This window comes from Homarus americanus, unplaced genomic scaffold (assembly GCF_018991925.1).
Source record: "Homarus americanus isolate GMGI-L3 unplaced genomic scaffold, GMGI_Hamer_2.0 scaffold58748, whole genome shotgun sequence".
NCBI lineage: Eukaryota > Metazoa > Arthropoda > Malacostraca > Decapoda > Nephropidae > Homarus > Homarus americanus.
This window is the reverse complement of record NW_024729645.1, coordinates 477,269-493,259: the sequence shown is the minus strand read 5'-3', so window position 1 is coordinate 493,259 and position 15,991 is coordinate 477,269. Positions and strand designations below refer to the sequence as shown.

The window sequence follows — 15,991 nt, the reverse complement described above, 5'->3', positions numbered from 1 at the left end:
GGGTAGATGATGTCACTTTCTGACCGTCACGTCCACCAGAAGTAACTCATCCATCCATTCCATGAGGACGCCCACTCGTCTACTTACACCGGGGAGAACCACCTGACTGTAGACTGACCCGCTGAGGGTACACTGGACCAGCTACAGAATAGTATATCGTAATGATATAATCTATGAGTGCTTGGTCTTTGGTCACCCGAGCAGAAAAACACATTCCAAAATTTCCCAATGTCCAAATGTAAATTACTTTTTTTCTTAGGTATTAGCGTTCTTGATGTTGCATATGAATTACCCAAGGAAACGACTACCCTGATCTGCAAAATTGAAAAATAAATTGAGATTTTGTTCACTTGGCTATTTGAAGTTGTTGAAGGTGATTGGGCTACTAGCGTCTTGAGCAACCAGGGTGACCAAAACTTTAAGTCTCACTTAGGTATTGGTCAGGAGCCTCGTGCTCGCCTTGATGTCGACATCCTATGGTCTAACTTGATCTGGAGTCTCATATTGCTACTATTTCTTATGCTTTTCTTGTAAGATAATAGTAGCAATATGCAATGCGCAGCACGAGGTAGGAAGACAGTCTGTAACGTCTGGGTTGGCCTTGTTCAGGGTTATGTACCTACCGTTTGGTACACCGTCTATGCTGTTCTCGTTGATGGTCAGTTATTTTCCTAGACTACAGTCAGACAAATTTGGTTTTGGTCAGTTCAATGGTATTAGACGTGTGAGTGTTAGGTTTAAAGAAATAAGTTACAGCCTGAAATGAAACATCATTTGTACCTCGTCCGCCATGGTGTCTTCTTCCTCTTCTGAACTGATTTTTGGGGGAGAAAATGAGAAGATTAGTATACAGTTTTATAGGTCTCCATCTACATTCGCCATCTCGTCGATTTTCTCTTTAAAACCTAAGGGAAAAAGCGGGATCCTTACATTGTCTCAGATCCCAGTGAAGTTTCCTTTACGTTTTCACCGAGTTCTCATAGTGGCCACCTCCTCTACATCTTCAAACTTGTAAAAAAATGTAATACGTATGTTTATGTGTGGATCGACAAAGAAATAACGGTGTAAAACCCTCAAGAAATTGGAAGTGTTCATGGAAAACTATCAGTGACTGCAGTGTTATGTCGCCTGGTTCCTGCTAAAAGCAAAATAACATAGAGTGTATATCTTGTCTACTGTCAGTGATGCCAGTGTCAGATTGTGCTAAGATACTGAAAAGAAGAATTTTGGTTAAGTGTTCTATTATTATATATATATATATATATATATATATATATATATATATATATATATATATATATATATATATATATATATATATAGTAAATATGTGTAATTCACATCTTCAGGGGTAGCACAGACTCACCCCTGAAGATGTGAATTACACGAAAGCGCACTTCGTGTTTTCTTCTTTTGTGGTTATATATATATATATATATATATATATATATATATTAAATTCCCTTGGGTATTAAAAAAATCACATCACTTAAATGTGTACGATTATACAAATAAATCATGATAATCTCCCGTCATGAAGAACTCAACTGCCCTTTAGTGTAAAATTGTCAATTTGACAATTATCAAAACTGTTAATAATTGTATCGATAAAAGACTAAACTACCCTTTGCAGGGTGACCAGATTTAGCATTTTGACAAATTCAACACTTTTTGGGATCTTTCATTTTATATAACATTTAGTCTTGCATTTCGTGATTCTTTTTGTTTTCATTTTTTTTTTACGAAATCGTAAGGAAATTGGCATTTAACTTTTGTGAGCATTTTCTTGATTCGGTTTCATAGCATACTGGATGTGGGAAGAAAGGAGAGCTGCGAGAATTTATGTAAAATCTCCACCTCTTTTTTTTTTAAATATAGCACTTTTTTTTCCGTGAATCACTTTTCCGTCGGGAAAATCTGGTTACCCTAACGCTGCGTGAAATCTGTTGTGATCTGTTATAGTTTGGTTTACTTTAATTTTTGTGACTCCCACGTACTTCTGTCTGTTGTTTCAGGTGCTCATGTTAAGATTACTTGCACTGTTTCTAAATACTAAAGTGTATAGTCTGTGTAATCTAATGTTTTCATATAGTTTCCTAACAGGTATCCTTAGCTGATTAGCCTTGTATACTACGCATCCAAATGTACGTTCTCTTGCTCAACTTTGGGAAGTGTGAGTATGTTGTGTGCGTATCTATCTTACCTGTACTCTTCCTCGTCAGACGACATGGTTGAGGAGTGTGGGGGGGTTTAGGAACTGGAAATCAAAGAAAGATGAGGAGCGTTAGTAAAAATCATTAAAAAAAAATAAAGCCCCTAGAAGTTAATATATAAACTTGGCAACAAATAAATAAAAAAAACAGAAGTAGATGTAACAACAAAATTAAATAAAATCTCGAATTTTTTTATTTAAAAAATAAAACTGACATTTATTGGAAAGCAACTGAATGAATGTTATAATTTCAAAATAATCTCGGCGTTCATAAGTAACACTCCAAATAATATGTAAGCTATTATTAATATCTAATGTTATGAATCAAACTTGTTGGAAACATTAAAAAATTAATTCGACGCCTTAAAATATTTATATTTTAGATTTTATTAACCGGATATATATATATATATATATATATATATATATATATATATATATATATATATATATATATATATATATATATATATATATATATATATATATATATATAAGGTGTTTTCATGCAGAAAATATAATTTAATACTTCAGGTACAAAATGGATAGAAAGGGAGCTGGACATTTTAGGGATTTCAAATTCTGAGACAGCGTCAAAGGTTCAAAAACAATCTAAAATTATTATTATCTTGTTCTTTGGGGAGTTTTTGTTTATATTAATCATGGGACTGTGCACCTTGATTTTATCAAAAATTTTATTCATTTACCAACTTTTCGTTTATTTCGCAATTAAGTTTATCTCGTTAAATAAAATTAAATAAAATGCACAACAAAAATGTGTAGGAAAAAACTCTGGTTTGAGTTAGAGGAGTGTTTCACCATGGACTGGTCTAGTGTCCCTCAACTCCGGCAAATTACAAACAGTCATCTTGGCCAGTCTATAGCGAAACATCTAACTTGAAAATATATCAGTCTGGAGACGCTATTTTGACTCGTATTGATATTTCCACTGGGTATTTTGTCTCCCATACCATAAATAAAGAATTAGCTGTTTACAAACGTACAAGAGTCAGAAGAACATCTCCAGGGGCCAATATAGGGTAGGCTAAAGAAGGGAAGTGGTGAAGTAACTGCACTTCATAAGGTTGAACAAAATGCTCTATATCACAAAGGATCAAAACCTTATTGAATAGAAACAATAATAACGATTATTTTTAGTTAACTCAAAGTAATATAATAATGAAATGTAAACCAAACATCTTAACAACAAACCGGAATGCCCAAAACTAAATCAAGGAGACTTGATTTAGTTGCAAGCCACTCCAAGGCCTTGTAGATGATGACGTCACCCACGACTGGCAAACTTGACATCAAATTCATATACTTGACTGTCATTAACAATCTTCATATCAAGGCTGTTTAATTATATTGTAATTGGTAGTACTGATTAATAAGACTTAAAATGAAATTAACAGCAGTGTGATTTGTAGCAAGAATTATTCATTCGAAATAATTATATTTCATTTGCCAGTTGAAGGTGATTTCTTTTGAGGAGTAAGGATGGGAGAGGGGGAGGTACCACCACTCCAAACTATGACGTCATCACCGCTGAGGCTACTTACTAGTCATGTTGAGGCTACAGTAGGCTAGCCTGGCCACGTTAGCGCTCACAGGGAATAAGAGAAAAATGTCACTTGAATTTTTTTTTAATGTCACACGATCAGTATTCAGAGGGTTTATATGGCTATAGGTAGAGTCACTTTTTTTTTCAATTTGTACTGATACTGTGAGGCTCTGAGTAACTAGGTAAGGGATACTAATATCAAAACTGGTCCTGTTGTTATATACAGAGACAGCAGTTGGTCACAGGAAGAACGGCGTCGTCTATACGATTGACCCACTTTACAGTAGAAACAAGTCGCAGTTGAAATGAGCATGGCACACGAGAGCAAATAACTATGATTTGAGAAACAACGCGTTTTGCCTCTATCACATAATATAATTTTTCTTCCGCGGGCAATGTTTGCTTTTGACTGCGACTTACTTCACTGGTCATCAAATCTACCAATCAGACGCTCTCCTTCCGACAGTGGATACTTATTGTCTTTGTACAGGGTATTACAAGAGACCAATTTATCTTGTGTCTAGCTTGGGAATTCTATAGGATGTTTATATCTACAACATATTTACGAAGTGGCAACTATGAGATTCAATGTTTATTCTCCAATACTGTATAAGTATTCTTTATCTACTAGGTTTACTAAAACATGAGTAAAATCGACAGAGGGGTTCAAAAATTGTTAAAATTAACCTACTTGAAAGCTTAGGAGGTTTGATCTACTGACATAGGAATGCTAAAATTTGTCAAAATAACTAAGAGTTTTCTGCTAAAGCCAGTTTTAGTTTTAAATTACTCTTAAGTTTAGTTAAGAAGCTTTTGGCTAAAGCAAAAAACTCAAAGTTCAAAATGCATCTACAACTATGTAACTCTCAGTATAATCTACTGTCAGTCATTTATATCAAGATTGTACTGTACATTGCATATCACTGCAAAATATTGACTACAAAAACAAACAAATATTCATCTATTGCATGAAAACTACTAGATAACAGGTAAAGAGAAACTAAGCTACATCTTGAAATACACTAATTCAAAAAAGCACACGTCTGAAACAGAAAGATATCAGGATAAATGCAGGTGTTGCAGAGTTGGAATAAGCTAAAGCAGTCACTTGTTTTCAGTATCGTCTTCATTTTCAGAGATGTATCTTACTAAGGTCATTTCGAGATGTTTTCAATCTGTAGGATCTTTCTGGCTTTAAACTTATTATTAAAGAACTTTTCATAAAATCACTTTTGTAATAAACAAATGACTGTCATGTCGTAAAAGGTTAAATATCCATAAAAATGTATCGGACAAATTGAAGTTTGAAGAGGAAGTGTTGGCACAGTCTTTGGGGTTTTCACGCATTAAATTATGTCATTAACACTTTATCATCATGTCGTACCAGCTTAAAAAGTCATAAAACCCAGTCAAATAAATGAATGTTTGAGAAGGAAGTGTTGGCAACGTGAGCATGTTGGCGCGCCAACACCCAACACTGCCACCCTGCCAGCCCATAAATGGCGTCTGATATCTGACACTTGCCAAACACGGCTCTAAAATACACAATATACTCTAAACCAAGCGAGATTCAATTATCGATCTTTCCATTTGCAGTTGTCTTGTAAATTAATTAAATGTAATTGGTCCTGTTTTGATTTGTTCTCCATAAATGGAAAATTGGCGAAGTTCATGTCCCAATACAGAGTTTTTGCGCAACGCTTAATGGGTAAAACATATCACATTTCATTATTGATACATTATACAAGATCTGGAGGAATTTATATAATAACTCCGTACTTATACATATTAAACACGGTAAGAATTTTAAATTATATTGTATGGACGATAACTGTGAGTGCGAACAAGTTACCAAATGTGACTAATACTACTAAGATCTTTAAGCATTATTTTTAAGTGTCAGTTTCTGGACTTGACAACAGATAAAGAATATCCCAACGATCGTTGTTGATATCATGCATATGTTTCTCTCGCAGTCAGGGTCCTTAAAAACTGATCGTTAAATTTGGGTTTCTATTACTGGGCAGTTTTGAAAATAGGGCCCCATACCATTGCCAGGCTGAGATTTTTCTCATTCCTGCATCGGTGTAAGACGTCTCCACCATCAGTCTTTTAACCCGCTGAATTCTTTTACTATTGCTGTTTACTTCCCGACACAAATGCCTTTGAAAAAATGTAGTTTGTAAATTATCAGTACCTTTATGACACTAAGTCGCTTCTCATGAGTATATACGAAGTGGAGTTAATGTCGACTAATTCTCAGATGAAGTAAAAAAAAAATGGAGCCCCCATTCCCAATTTACGTGCAATAAATCCCCCCTTGACTATGGATAAAAGAACACATCTGGTTAATGTGTCAGTACTTTTTTATTCCATTTCTACAGCCAAAACTGTGTCATAATGGAGGGGAACCAGCTGGATGCTTTCTTCAGTTAGGGAGAAAATTTAACGTACGAACCTATGAGAATCTACCATCATGAATGAGAAATTTGATATTTAAGACCAAGATGAGAGGAAAGGACGGTGAAAGGGGGGTGGAAGCTGGGAGGTGAGGGCTGGGGGAGGTTACTGGCGTGCCAAAAGTTCCGGCAACGCTCAGCCAACTTGGCTATTTCTGGGCCTGGCCGGCACAGAGAAGGGGGGGTGTGGAGTACCGATAGACTCCTTCTCCCCCCCACCCCTTCCCCTGTTAACTCCTTAAGAATAGAAGCCAACTCAGCAATCCCCACCTCGCCCCTCCCCTCCCACTCATTGCTGCCGTACCCAATATTTCCTAAAGGGGAAAATGTGGAAAATCGTCCAGCTTACTTGTCTAGGATCAATTTTCCTATGACTTCAGTTCTACTCAATTAAGATAGCGCCATTGAATTTAACCCATTCTCATAATTACCTTTTTGTTAGTCCAGGTATTGATAATAAACACTCTCGGCAGACTGGAAATCTATTGCTGTACAGTATTGCCGTACGTGACTGCACCCCCCTCCACCACTAGGCTATAATGTAGCTACAATAACCTTACTTTAGAGCGATGCAGAACTCATTTCAATCTTGCAATTACCAGTTATTAATATATATTGTTAACAGTGTTAAGTTTATGAACTTTAATTGTTGAAGGAGAAAAACACCTACAGCAAGACGATAAAATATATCTTCCTCGATAATCAATAATTGTTTCAATCATATCCTATTTAGTTACGTATACAAATGTAAAAGAACAACGCTCTTCATATTTACTCCTCTAATTTTTCTGGTGTCCTTAAAAACTGTTGTTGTTAAAACAAATACATTTAAACAAAAGTGGTTGGTGAACATGAGATTTCATAATCTGTAAGATTGTTGAAGCATATTAACCAACCTTGTGTTCTGAGCTAAAACACCTAAAATTGATGAGGCACGTTAATACATTATATCAACAATGATTAAGAGAAAGATGAATCTTCATTATCAGTTTTTTTCTAGTGTATACATTTACTAAGTGTACTGTACATACGTTAAGATCTGTCATTGATTCGGCAGGCGTGTACTGTATAAGAATAATAATGATAATCGATTCTTGAACGGCAATGAAAAACTTTAATGAATAAGTTTACGATAATGTCAATTATTTCGCTTTGATAAAATAGATCTCTAATAATTTACGTCGGCTATCAATTCTGTTCCTCAATTACTATAAGTATCTCCAATTACCATGTAATGGATACATTTTGTGAAATTTGCTTTAGTTTGGCATTTTTCCGTGAGCTATATTGGCGCGATGCTGACAAAGTATGTCAAGCTCACACTTGGCGCAGTTTCAAAGGTACTTAGGAATTCCTAACCCACATGGTAGTCTTGTACATTTTTTTTTCAGACGCAACCAAGAATTTGAATACGCGGACGAAATCGCAATATCGACTACATATATTTTGAAGAAAATCCCGCACCTATATTATAAAGCAGGGAATATTGCTTCAGGTAAATATCGTGTCATTAACACCCTGACAATTTTAAATTTTCCCACATATGCACCTCCAGGATTGCCAGTTTCTCAGATTTTTCCCGGTGATATACTGTACTCTATTTAGTTACTTAGTTCTCAGTATACAATGAAAGCCTTAAACCTTTTCATAACTCCCCGAATTCTTGAATTCTTATTCGTTACTTTCTACATTTTTTTTTTACAAAACTAATCTGAATTACTTTACCACTAAAGACCTAGAAACTAATTTCTCTCTCTAATATGCATTTGAAATTCATATTTTCATGAAACTGAGTTATTTATTATCTAAGAGCTTTGCCACCTCGCTTTTCCTGTTCAACGTTCCATCACTCCCATGTTCCTTCTTCCCCTCAACCAGGTCTGCTACAGCCGGCGGCGCACCTGGTCCCAAAATACCCCGGGGCAGCAGGCGTGGCTGGCAGCTTTCTCACCCGCTGGTAATTTTACTGCTGTGAGTAGTTGGGATTATATATTTGGCGACTCTTGCCAGGCTGGAGGACATTTGTTTACATTTGCTGAGGGTGCCGAGTGAGATCTTGCCACCAATCTTCATTTCGCGGATACCCTTACAATCGTGCCTTTATAATACAATATATTCATGTATTGTATGTCCTTTTGTTTAAGATCCATTAGCCTAACCATCATTTAAGTAACATATAATATTGTTGATAGTCAGGACTTGAGTTTTCTTTTTGCATTATAAATTCCATATTTCATCGTTCCTATTATGATTTTTGTTTTTTCACGGAAAAACAGATAACTTATAAGAATAATTATTCGATAATTTAAATTCGCAGTAAGCTTTGGTTTCTGAGGGTTAACACACCATGCTTTTTTCGGGTGGTAAACCAACAAATAAACCTTATTCATAGTATAGGTATACCGCTCTTGCTCACAAGAGAGGGTGCTGTCCTGGTGTTAGTGCACTACGAAACGTGCCCAGGCGTACCACCACGCTTTCGGTTAACAGGCAAAAGGTGTTCACTGATAGAATTCCCGTCACTTGTCTTCACAGGCACTTGCAATCACTGTTAACGGTGTTTATAACGATGTTGTGGAGGCATGTAGGACGCTACACACTCGGCACGGCTCCTGGTCACCACAGTCCACTTCACTGTCACACTCGTTGGCTTCCACGTTATCCTCTTGGCTTCCGACTTACCTAAAAAGATTGGGCTTGAGAGACGCGGGTGGCGTGTGCAGTCAATTCGCCCAAGGGACTGACTGTACCGGTCCAACAGCATACTCTTACGCCCTAGCTTCGCCCATGCGCTCATTGGTCCGCCAGGGTCACGTGATTCGGTGATCATACCGGGTTCTGATTGGCTGGGTGGCTTCACGTGACCCACCTTCACTTGCCCAAATAGGAGGGGGCCAGCGCTCCCCTCCGTCCCGGCCTACTGTTACCTCCACCCAACTCTCTCCCTTCCGCTCGTCCCTCACTATGTATAATATGCAGACATCACTGTTTGTTGTAGCAATTTGTTTATTGTTCATCTTCACTGCGAAGTCCATGACGGGCTTAAAGATTTAGTGAATCTTATGTCAATACAGGACACCCAGACACTGTTAACTCTATTCATGATCTACCGTATATCTCTGCTACTTATAACATTGTTTCAAATTTCAAGGAATTTAGTATCTGCATTGTTCTTTTTTTAGCATCCAAATTATATGGTGTGCATATAAATTCATGTTCAAATTATCTGGATTATTATTTCGAGAGTAGTCAATAATATTTTTTTTTTTCGGTCATAACTTCATCTGAGTGTGAGTGACCGACTTTATATGCAAGGAAATGCCAAAGAGATGGTGCATTTCGCTCTGGACGTCATACAGTGATGAACTTTGTGGAGATATTAATAATAACTTTTTGCGTGTCATAAAACTCTTATTTTTTGTGGTATTTTACACTTATTTTAAAATATACAGACAAATTTCTAATATAGTCTTGGTTTAGTGTATTGGTCAATGTTCCATATACTCTGTCTCTTTTAGATGATTTCATTCGACCATATAATAATCATACAAAACAATTTTGTTCAGATAAAAATGACAGAATCGTATATTCTCTCTCTCTCTCTCTCTCTCTCTCCTGATGTTGAGTTAAGAGTTGTAAATACTCGTACAGCTGCGGCTATTGAGAACTAGTACTACTGTATAGTATTGTGGCCTTACATGGTGTCTCTCTCGTGGCTGTTGAACATTTATTGATAGGTGAAGTTCAAACCATATCATCATATTCTATTACCCAGAAGCTGCGTGCAATGTTATCCCAGAAAAGTCCCAAAAATCAAGAGCTGAGGAATCTCAAAAAATTTTACATTAATTTTCCCACTAAAGAACACGGGGCCTCATTTTCTTGGCTCGCTTCAGCTCCGATGTAAAGATGGTGGTTCAATGGACGTTCATAATTGTATTGATAATCCACCATAATTAGTGTTATTTTATACCCATTTTAGGATGATCGTAAAATAAAAATGTTGATGTTGTGAATATTTGAGGTACTGTATTTAATTGATAGTTTTTATTTTGTTTTGTTTTTCAAGTCTTGGGAGCATAAACTTTTGTTCCTTCGTCACTGTTGCTAAAAGATGTAGAGATGCATTAACATAGATAACTGAATGAAGAAGATTATTTGGTTTTGCGTCTGGTTGTGGTTTCTGCCCTTGACTATTGGCGACACCCTTATCTCACTTGACCGATAGCAGCAATCCCCATCTCTCTCTCTCTCTCTCTCTCTCTCTCTCTCTCTCTCTCTCTCTCTCTCTCTCTCTCTCTCCATGACAACAGTCCTCATCTCTCTGTAGACTCGTAGTGTTAACCTCCATTTCTACCTAGAATAGCACCAATTGTCATCTTGTTACCAAAATCCTTCACTTGTAATATATTTCTCTTCAACCCAAATGTCTGCATATCAAAAAAGATCTTAATTGACAAAGAGAGCATTTGGTCCTTAAAAGAAGTAGTTGTTTAATATAGAGACTGATATATATAGGGAACGGCAGTTGAAAGACCTAAATACATCACAACAATGAAAATTCATCCCTTGTAATAAACGTTTTCATATAACAGACTTTGTTATTCGTTCTTCCTCCTTTAATTCCTATGTTTTCAACATCTACAATTTCAAGAACACTCATGTTATCCCTGCTAATTACTATCGCATTTTTTTAAGTATAAGAATCTCCCCTAAGCCGTAAACCAAATCACACTACTGCACTCGGGCGAAGTGCCAACTGAGGCTATAGGTGCTGACTTTAAAACCTGTGTGGCCTTCCCTTGAGACTTGGAAAACATTCTAGTTCCAGGGATTGTCTGTGTGAATATGTATACCAGATTTGACCATTTTAGCATTTCCGGTTTGACCTTAACCTTGGATCTGTTGTTTATGACGGCCAAGTATGCCTATTGTTACATAGTTTCTTCCGTCATCGCGTTATGCCGTGAAAAATCCGTAAATAGTTAAAGCCGATAATGACTCCCCGAGCACCCTACTCGTGCGACTCCATCTGTGTGATTTAACCTCCCCAGGTACAATGAACGTACCACCTGTTATTAGTAGTCGTAAAAGTAGTATTAGTATTGCCAGGTGAACAGATGTATATTTAATAAACGGTGTTAAAAGATTCTATCCTCTGAAGCACTTAATAAACTAAACACCTCCTCCTCCGAGCTGTCAACCTGAAACACTGCAGGGGATTTTGTCAGTGTTCATATCTTACCAAACCTCTTATGTTATTGGTTATCCTTCATTCCTCCCTTTTCCTGTTATTCGTGTTCTAAACTTTATGATGGAGTAAACATATGATAAAATAAGTTGTTTATCACATGAATTTTATTGAATTACTATCAATTTCTCTTGATAGTAATTATGAGTATCAGCCAATCAGAGTCCTTCTTGTCTATTGTGATTTTCCCATTAAGTAATTGCTAAGATATCTGTATGTTCATCATCCTGTGTAATATGTTGTTATTACGTCACGAATAATTAGTTATAACGTATAAATCAGTATCGTAATGTAGCATAATGTACTGCACGTGTTGTTGCTTCACAGTGCATCAAAATGTGTCTTTGTGTTAATGCTGTCTCACGGGATCGATAAAAATGTCGGTAATTTTAACTATATCAGTATTGGGTTGATAGTTTGTTTTCGCTCTGTCGGTGGATTAATAATTATTTTTTATTTGTATTCTGTCTTATAAGATTATTAATCATCTTGGTGTTGTGGGTCGCTCATAAATCTCATCATTAGCTTCTACAGAGTTACATAATGTGGATTTACCCAGTCTGGTGGCTACTGTACTGTGCTGTACTAGTTTGGCCAGACAGTCGAGAACTTCTGAGGATCGGGCTCAAGGGCATAGAATGATGTCTTCAGAACCTGTGTTTGGCAAAAAAAAAAAAAAACCTAACATTTCCTATCGAAGTGTCTCCTCCATCATAGCCTTTTCCTCTAATTAAAAATTTTCCACCAATATTTTCTAGTCCACATTTATTACAACACCTATCCTTTTTTCCACCCCATAAGCATCACTGTCTTTTTCCCTCATTTATTTCCCTTACACCAAAAATTATCCACCAGATTCCTTTTTTTTTCATAGTTATTTTCAGTACATCATTTCCACCCCACAGTCACCACCAGTCTACCTTCCATCCCCCTCTCATCTTTTCCTTCAACTTTATTACCCTGAACCTGACGTCTTCCTACACACACACGCACTGGGGACCCTACCAACATGTCAGTCATAGCCAATACGTGTACCTCTCCTTACAGCCACCGCCCACACTCCCGCCCACACACACACACTCTATATATGTCTCAGACCACACACCCTATCTGTGTATCCCTACTACCCCTCTACTCAACCCCTACTTGTTTATATGACCACAGCTCCTCTACTTACCCATCCCTATGTGTGCCACGCCCCTCCACCTATACATCACATCTCTAATTGTGTATATGTGACCACGTTCCCTTCACCTACACATCTCTAATTATGTATATGTGACCACGCCCCTACCATTTACACACTGTTAACGACTCATTTCGACCATCATACACCCTCACTTACACATTCCCAAGTTTTGCTCTCAGGTCAAGTCGCTAACACCCCCCTCCGGCTTCCACCTCCCACTGATCTCCTCCCTCCTTCATACCTACCCTGATCTTCCTCTTCCTCATGCATGTCTTTCCTTCGTTTCCAGGCATAATACTCCCTTTCCTTATCCATCTCGGGCAATATTCATCCTGTTCCACCCTGTGCTCATGATTTTTTGAAATTTGTAATCCCCTCACTAATTCAGATTATCCACAGTAAACATCAGATTAATATGTTCTTTAATTCATAATGCATATAAATCGCGTACCTCCCACCCACCCACCCCTCTCCCCTTCCCTGCCTGAGTTCCACCCAGTGCCCCACCCACACTAAAAACTCCTCTTCCTCAGCTAAACAAGGTCACCAGTCTTTCATAAATAGTCGTCACCTCACACACACACAACAGCCCCATCCCCCCCACACACACACACACACACGCCTCCCACACGTACCACAAGAGCCTCCAGGAAACATTTCATGCTAACTTCACACCTCGCTGTACCCCCTCGCACTTCTTCACATCTCGCACCTTTTCGAGCCTCTTCACACCTCCCTGCGTTTCTTGACACCTCCCCGCACCTCTTCACACCTCCCCACACCTCTTCACACCTCCCCGCATCTACTTAGCCTCCCCACACTTCTTCATACCTCCCCGCACCTCTTCACGCCTCCCTGCACTTTTTTACACCTCCCCGTACCTCCTCACACCTCCCCGCACCTCCTCACACCCCCCACGTACCCCTTGCCAGAGGGGCAGCAGAAGGGGTGCACGCTGCCTCGAGTGGTCTATTTTCTGCCCTATACGGAAGTGGTAGGCTCACCCCAGCCTTGACACCCCAGCCCGGGGAATCCCAGGGGGTGTACCTAGATTCCACAGCCCCAGAGAAACCCCAGGAGGTCTACCTTGGCTTCACCTCAGATAAATAAAAAATCAGCCAAGGCTCCTCAACCCCAGAGAATCCCAAGGTATCAACGTAGGTTCCTCAACCCAGAGAATCACAGGGATTAACCTAGGGGTCCTAACTCCAGAGAATGCCAAGGATTAACATAGATTTAATAAAGAGCATTTGAATTCTTAGGGCTAGGAACCTCTGGGACAGTAGTTATAGAGTCCTGGGATCTCTAGGCGTGGGGAGCTTGGGGAAAACCTTTGATATAGACAAGGATTTATTGCCATTTGTGAAGTAGTAGTCATTACCATACAATAATTAAATTTATGTCAAAGTTGTCCAGATATACGGCACGAGAGCACCACCACACCATTCCCCGCGACCTTCACTGTGACTGACAACTCCTTCCTCTCGTTGTCTCGTACAATAAAGAAGTTAATTAATCAAGACTTTAATAGTTTCTCTGTCACTGCGATGATTCTAACGTCACGCGATACACAACCTAACAACACACACACACACACACCTCCTCTGGCTCAGGAGTCTCCAGGGATTGTACGTCAGTTGTTGGCTGTGTTACTTAGCCCCAGTGCCTTGCCTCTCCTAACTGACTGACAGCGTTTTTTTAAGAGGGGAGATTGTTGTTTTTTTCTTTATCTCATTATATACACTACCGGGCGTACGATTAACCCCTTTCTAACCCAGATATAACCGATTCTTTGTTTGTTTACTCTAGTTGAGGAAGAAATAACACTTATTGGTAAGGTCGAGTCGTGAGTTTAATTACAATGCTATAATTCGCCATCATTGAGTCATCATTATAAATCGGTCATCATAAGTGTTGTTTAATCCCTGAATATGGAGGAAAAATTAACGTGTGACTGCTTGAGTGTCGATGTGTCTACCAGTGGGTGAGGCGATGTATACTGTACCTTCTCCGGGACTCGTAAAAAAGCGCCACCACAAGATACTAAAACCGCCTGACGTTCCCTTTCACTCTGCCTTCTGCCTTCAGTGGTGTTTCTTTATAACACGAGTATTATGTAATTAGGACGGAAGCAGACAGTGCCCAGTGTTTGTGATCTGAGGTACTTCGGGTCCTCAATCTTAAAGCTCCATACAACACAAACTCGGAGGACATTGTAGCGTCAAAATTGCACAGAGACTCTAACATTGCATTTTTATTTTCTGTTTTGATTTTAAAGACAGAGAATTGACGGACGAATCTTTGAGAAGCCAAACTCTGCTCCCCTGTGTCTCATTCATCACCTCTCCCCCTCCTCCCTGAATCATTGACCGTCCCCTTCTCCCCTGTTCCATGGGTTGTTCCCTTCTCCATCATTCACAAATCCCTCGCCCCCCTCTGTGTGTTTTGTATTTTTCTGTTACTCCCCTTGGTTTCCTCCTCTCCTTCCCCCCTTCGTTCCTTCCCTACTCAGCGAGCACCTGCCAGGGGTGGAGCCCTCGTTCACTACTGAGGTTATAAGAGAGAGACAGAATACCAAGCCCACTCATCGACCAGAAGAATAATGGAGCAACTTCAGATCCGCTCACCTTCACACACACCAACTACCACTATATGAACTTTATGTCGTGTGTAAATTTATAGAAAAGTACAAAAACGTTCGAGCTCTTTTCTCCATTCAGCAAATCTTAAGTGGAATTAGTTTCCTTAAGTCATGTTCCCTTCTAACAATGACTACTGCCAATCCGGAACCAATGTCAACAAACAACTAACAGACATATTCTCTCCCAATTGTGAGTTATGAAGGTTTGAAACCAGTATGTCAGCAAACCACCTCACAAACCATAGGATTCAGATGGTCTTTTATATCAATCGTTTAGTATTCTCTTATATTTGCCTTCCGTAACTCTTGTCATCTCATGGCGGAAAAACACACACATAAAATAGAAAAAGTAGTAACGAAGCAAGTCAACAACGAACACCTGGTAAGGGTCGAGACGCTGGCCACAGTCTCGCCATCACCAGTAGCAGTAGTATAGGTGCCCGGCAGTAGCAGACGTTGAGCTTGAACCCGAGGCCATATCTGTTCCTTACATAGCTTACCGCACATTCAGCTCCCTTTCACCTGCTTGTGCGGGGGTGGGGGTATGTGAGTTGTAGGAGGAACCGGAGAAAGCTTAGGGCCCCGGATGAGGGCAAGAATCTCAGGGCTATACGAGAAGGCGACTGATAAATTCGGGTCCAGTCCTAATAAGCCCTAGTTCTCCTGGGCCCCAAG

General features: G+C 38.9%; 1 protein-coding gene across 16 annotated transcripts in view; it reads right to left on the bottom strand.

Annotated features, from left to right (window-relative positions):
• LOC121866781 (troponin I) overlaps positions 1 to 9,033 on the bottom strand; it is a 39,638-nt gene extending 30,605 nt beyond the window's left edge. For 6 of the 16 annotated variants that reach the window (XM_042366494.1, XM_042366499.1, XM_042366502.1 and 3 more), the window contains exons 1-2: positions 8,918 to 9,013; positions 2,204 to 2,257 (exon numbers count right to left, since the gene is read on the bottom strand). In XM_042366494.1, the coding sequence (XP_042222428.1) occupies positions 2,204 to 2,229 (26 nt within the window). In that variant the 5' untranslated portion in view covers positions 2,230 to 2,257; positions 8,918 to 9,013. Of the gene's footprint in view, positions 1 to 780; positions 815 to 2,203; positions 2,258 to 8,917 lie in introns of all 16 variants that reach the window. The other 10 variants (XM_042366498.1, XM_042366501.1, XM_042366509.1 and 7 more) reach the window with 7 other exon arrangements.
• Between the last annotated feature and the right edge of the window lie 6,958 nt (positions 9,034 to 15,991).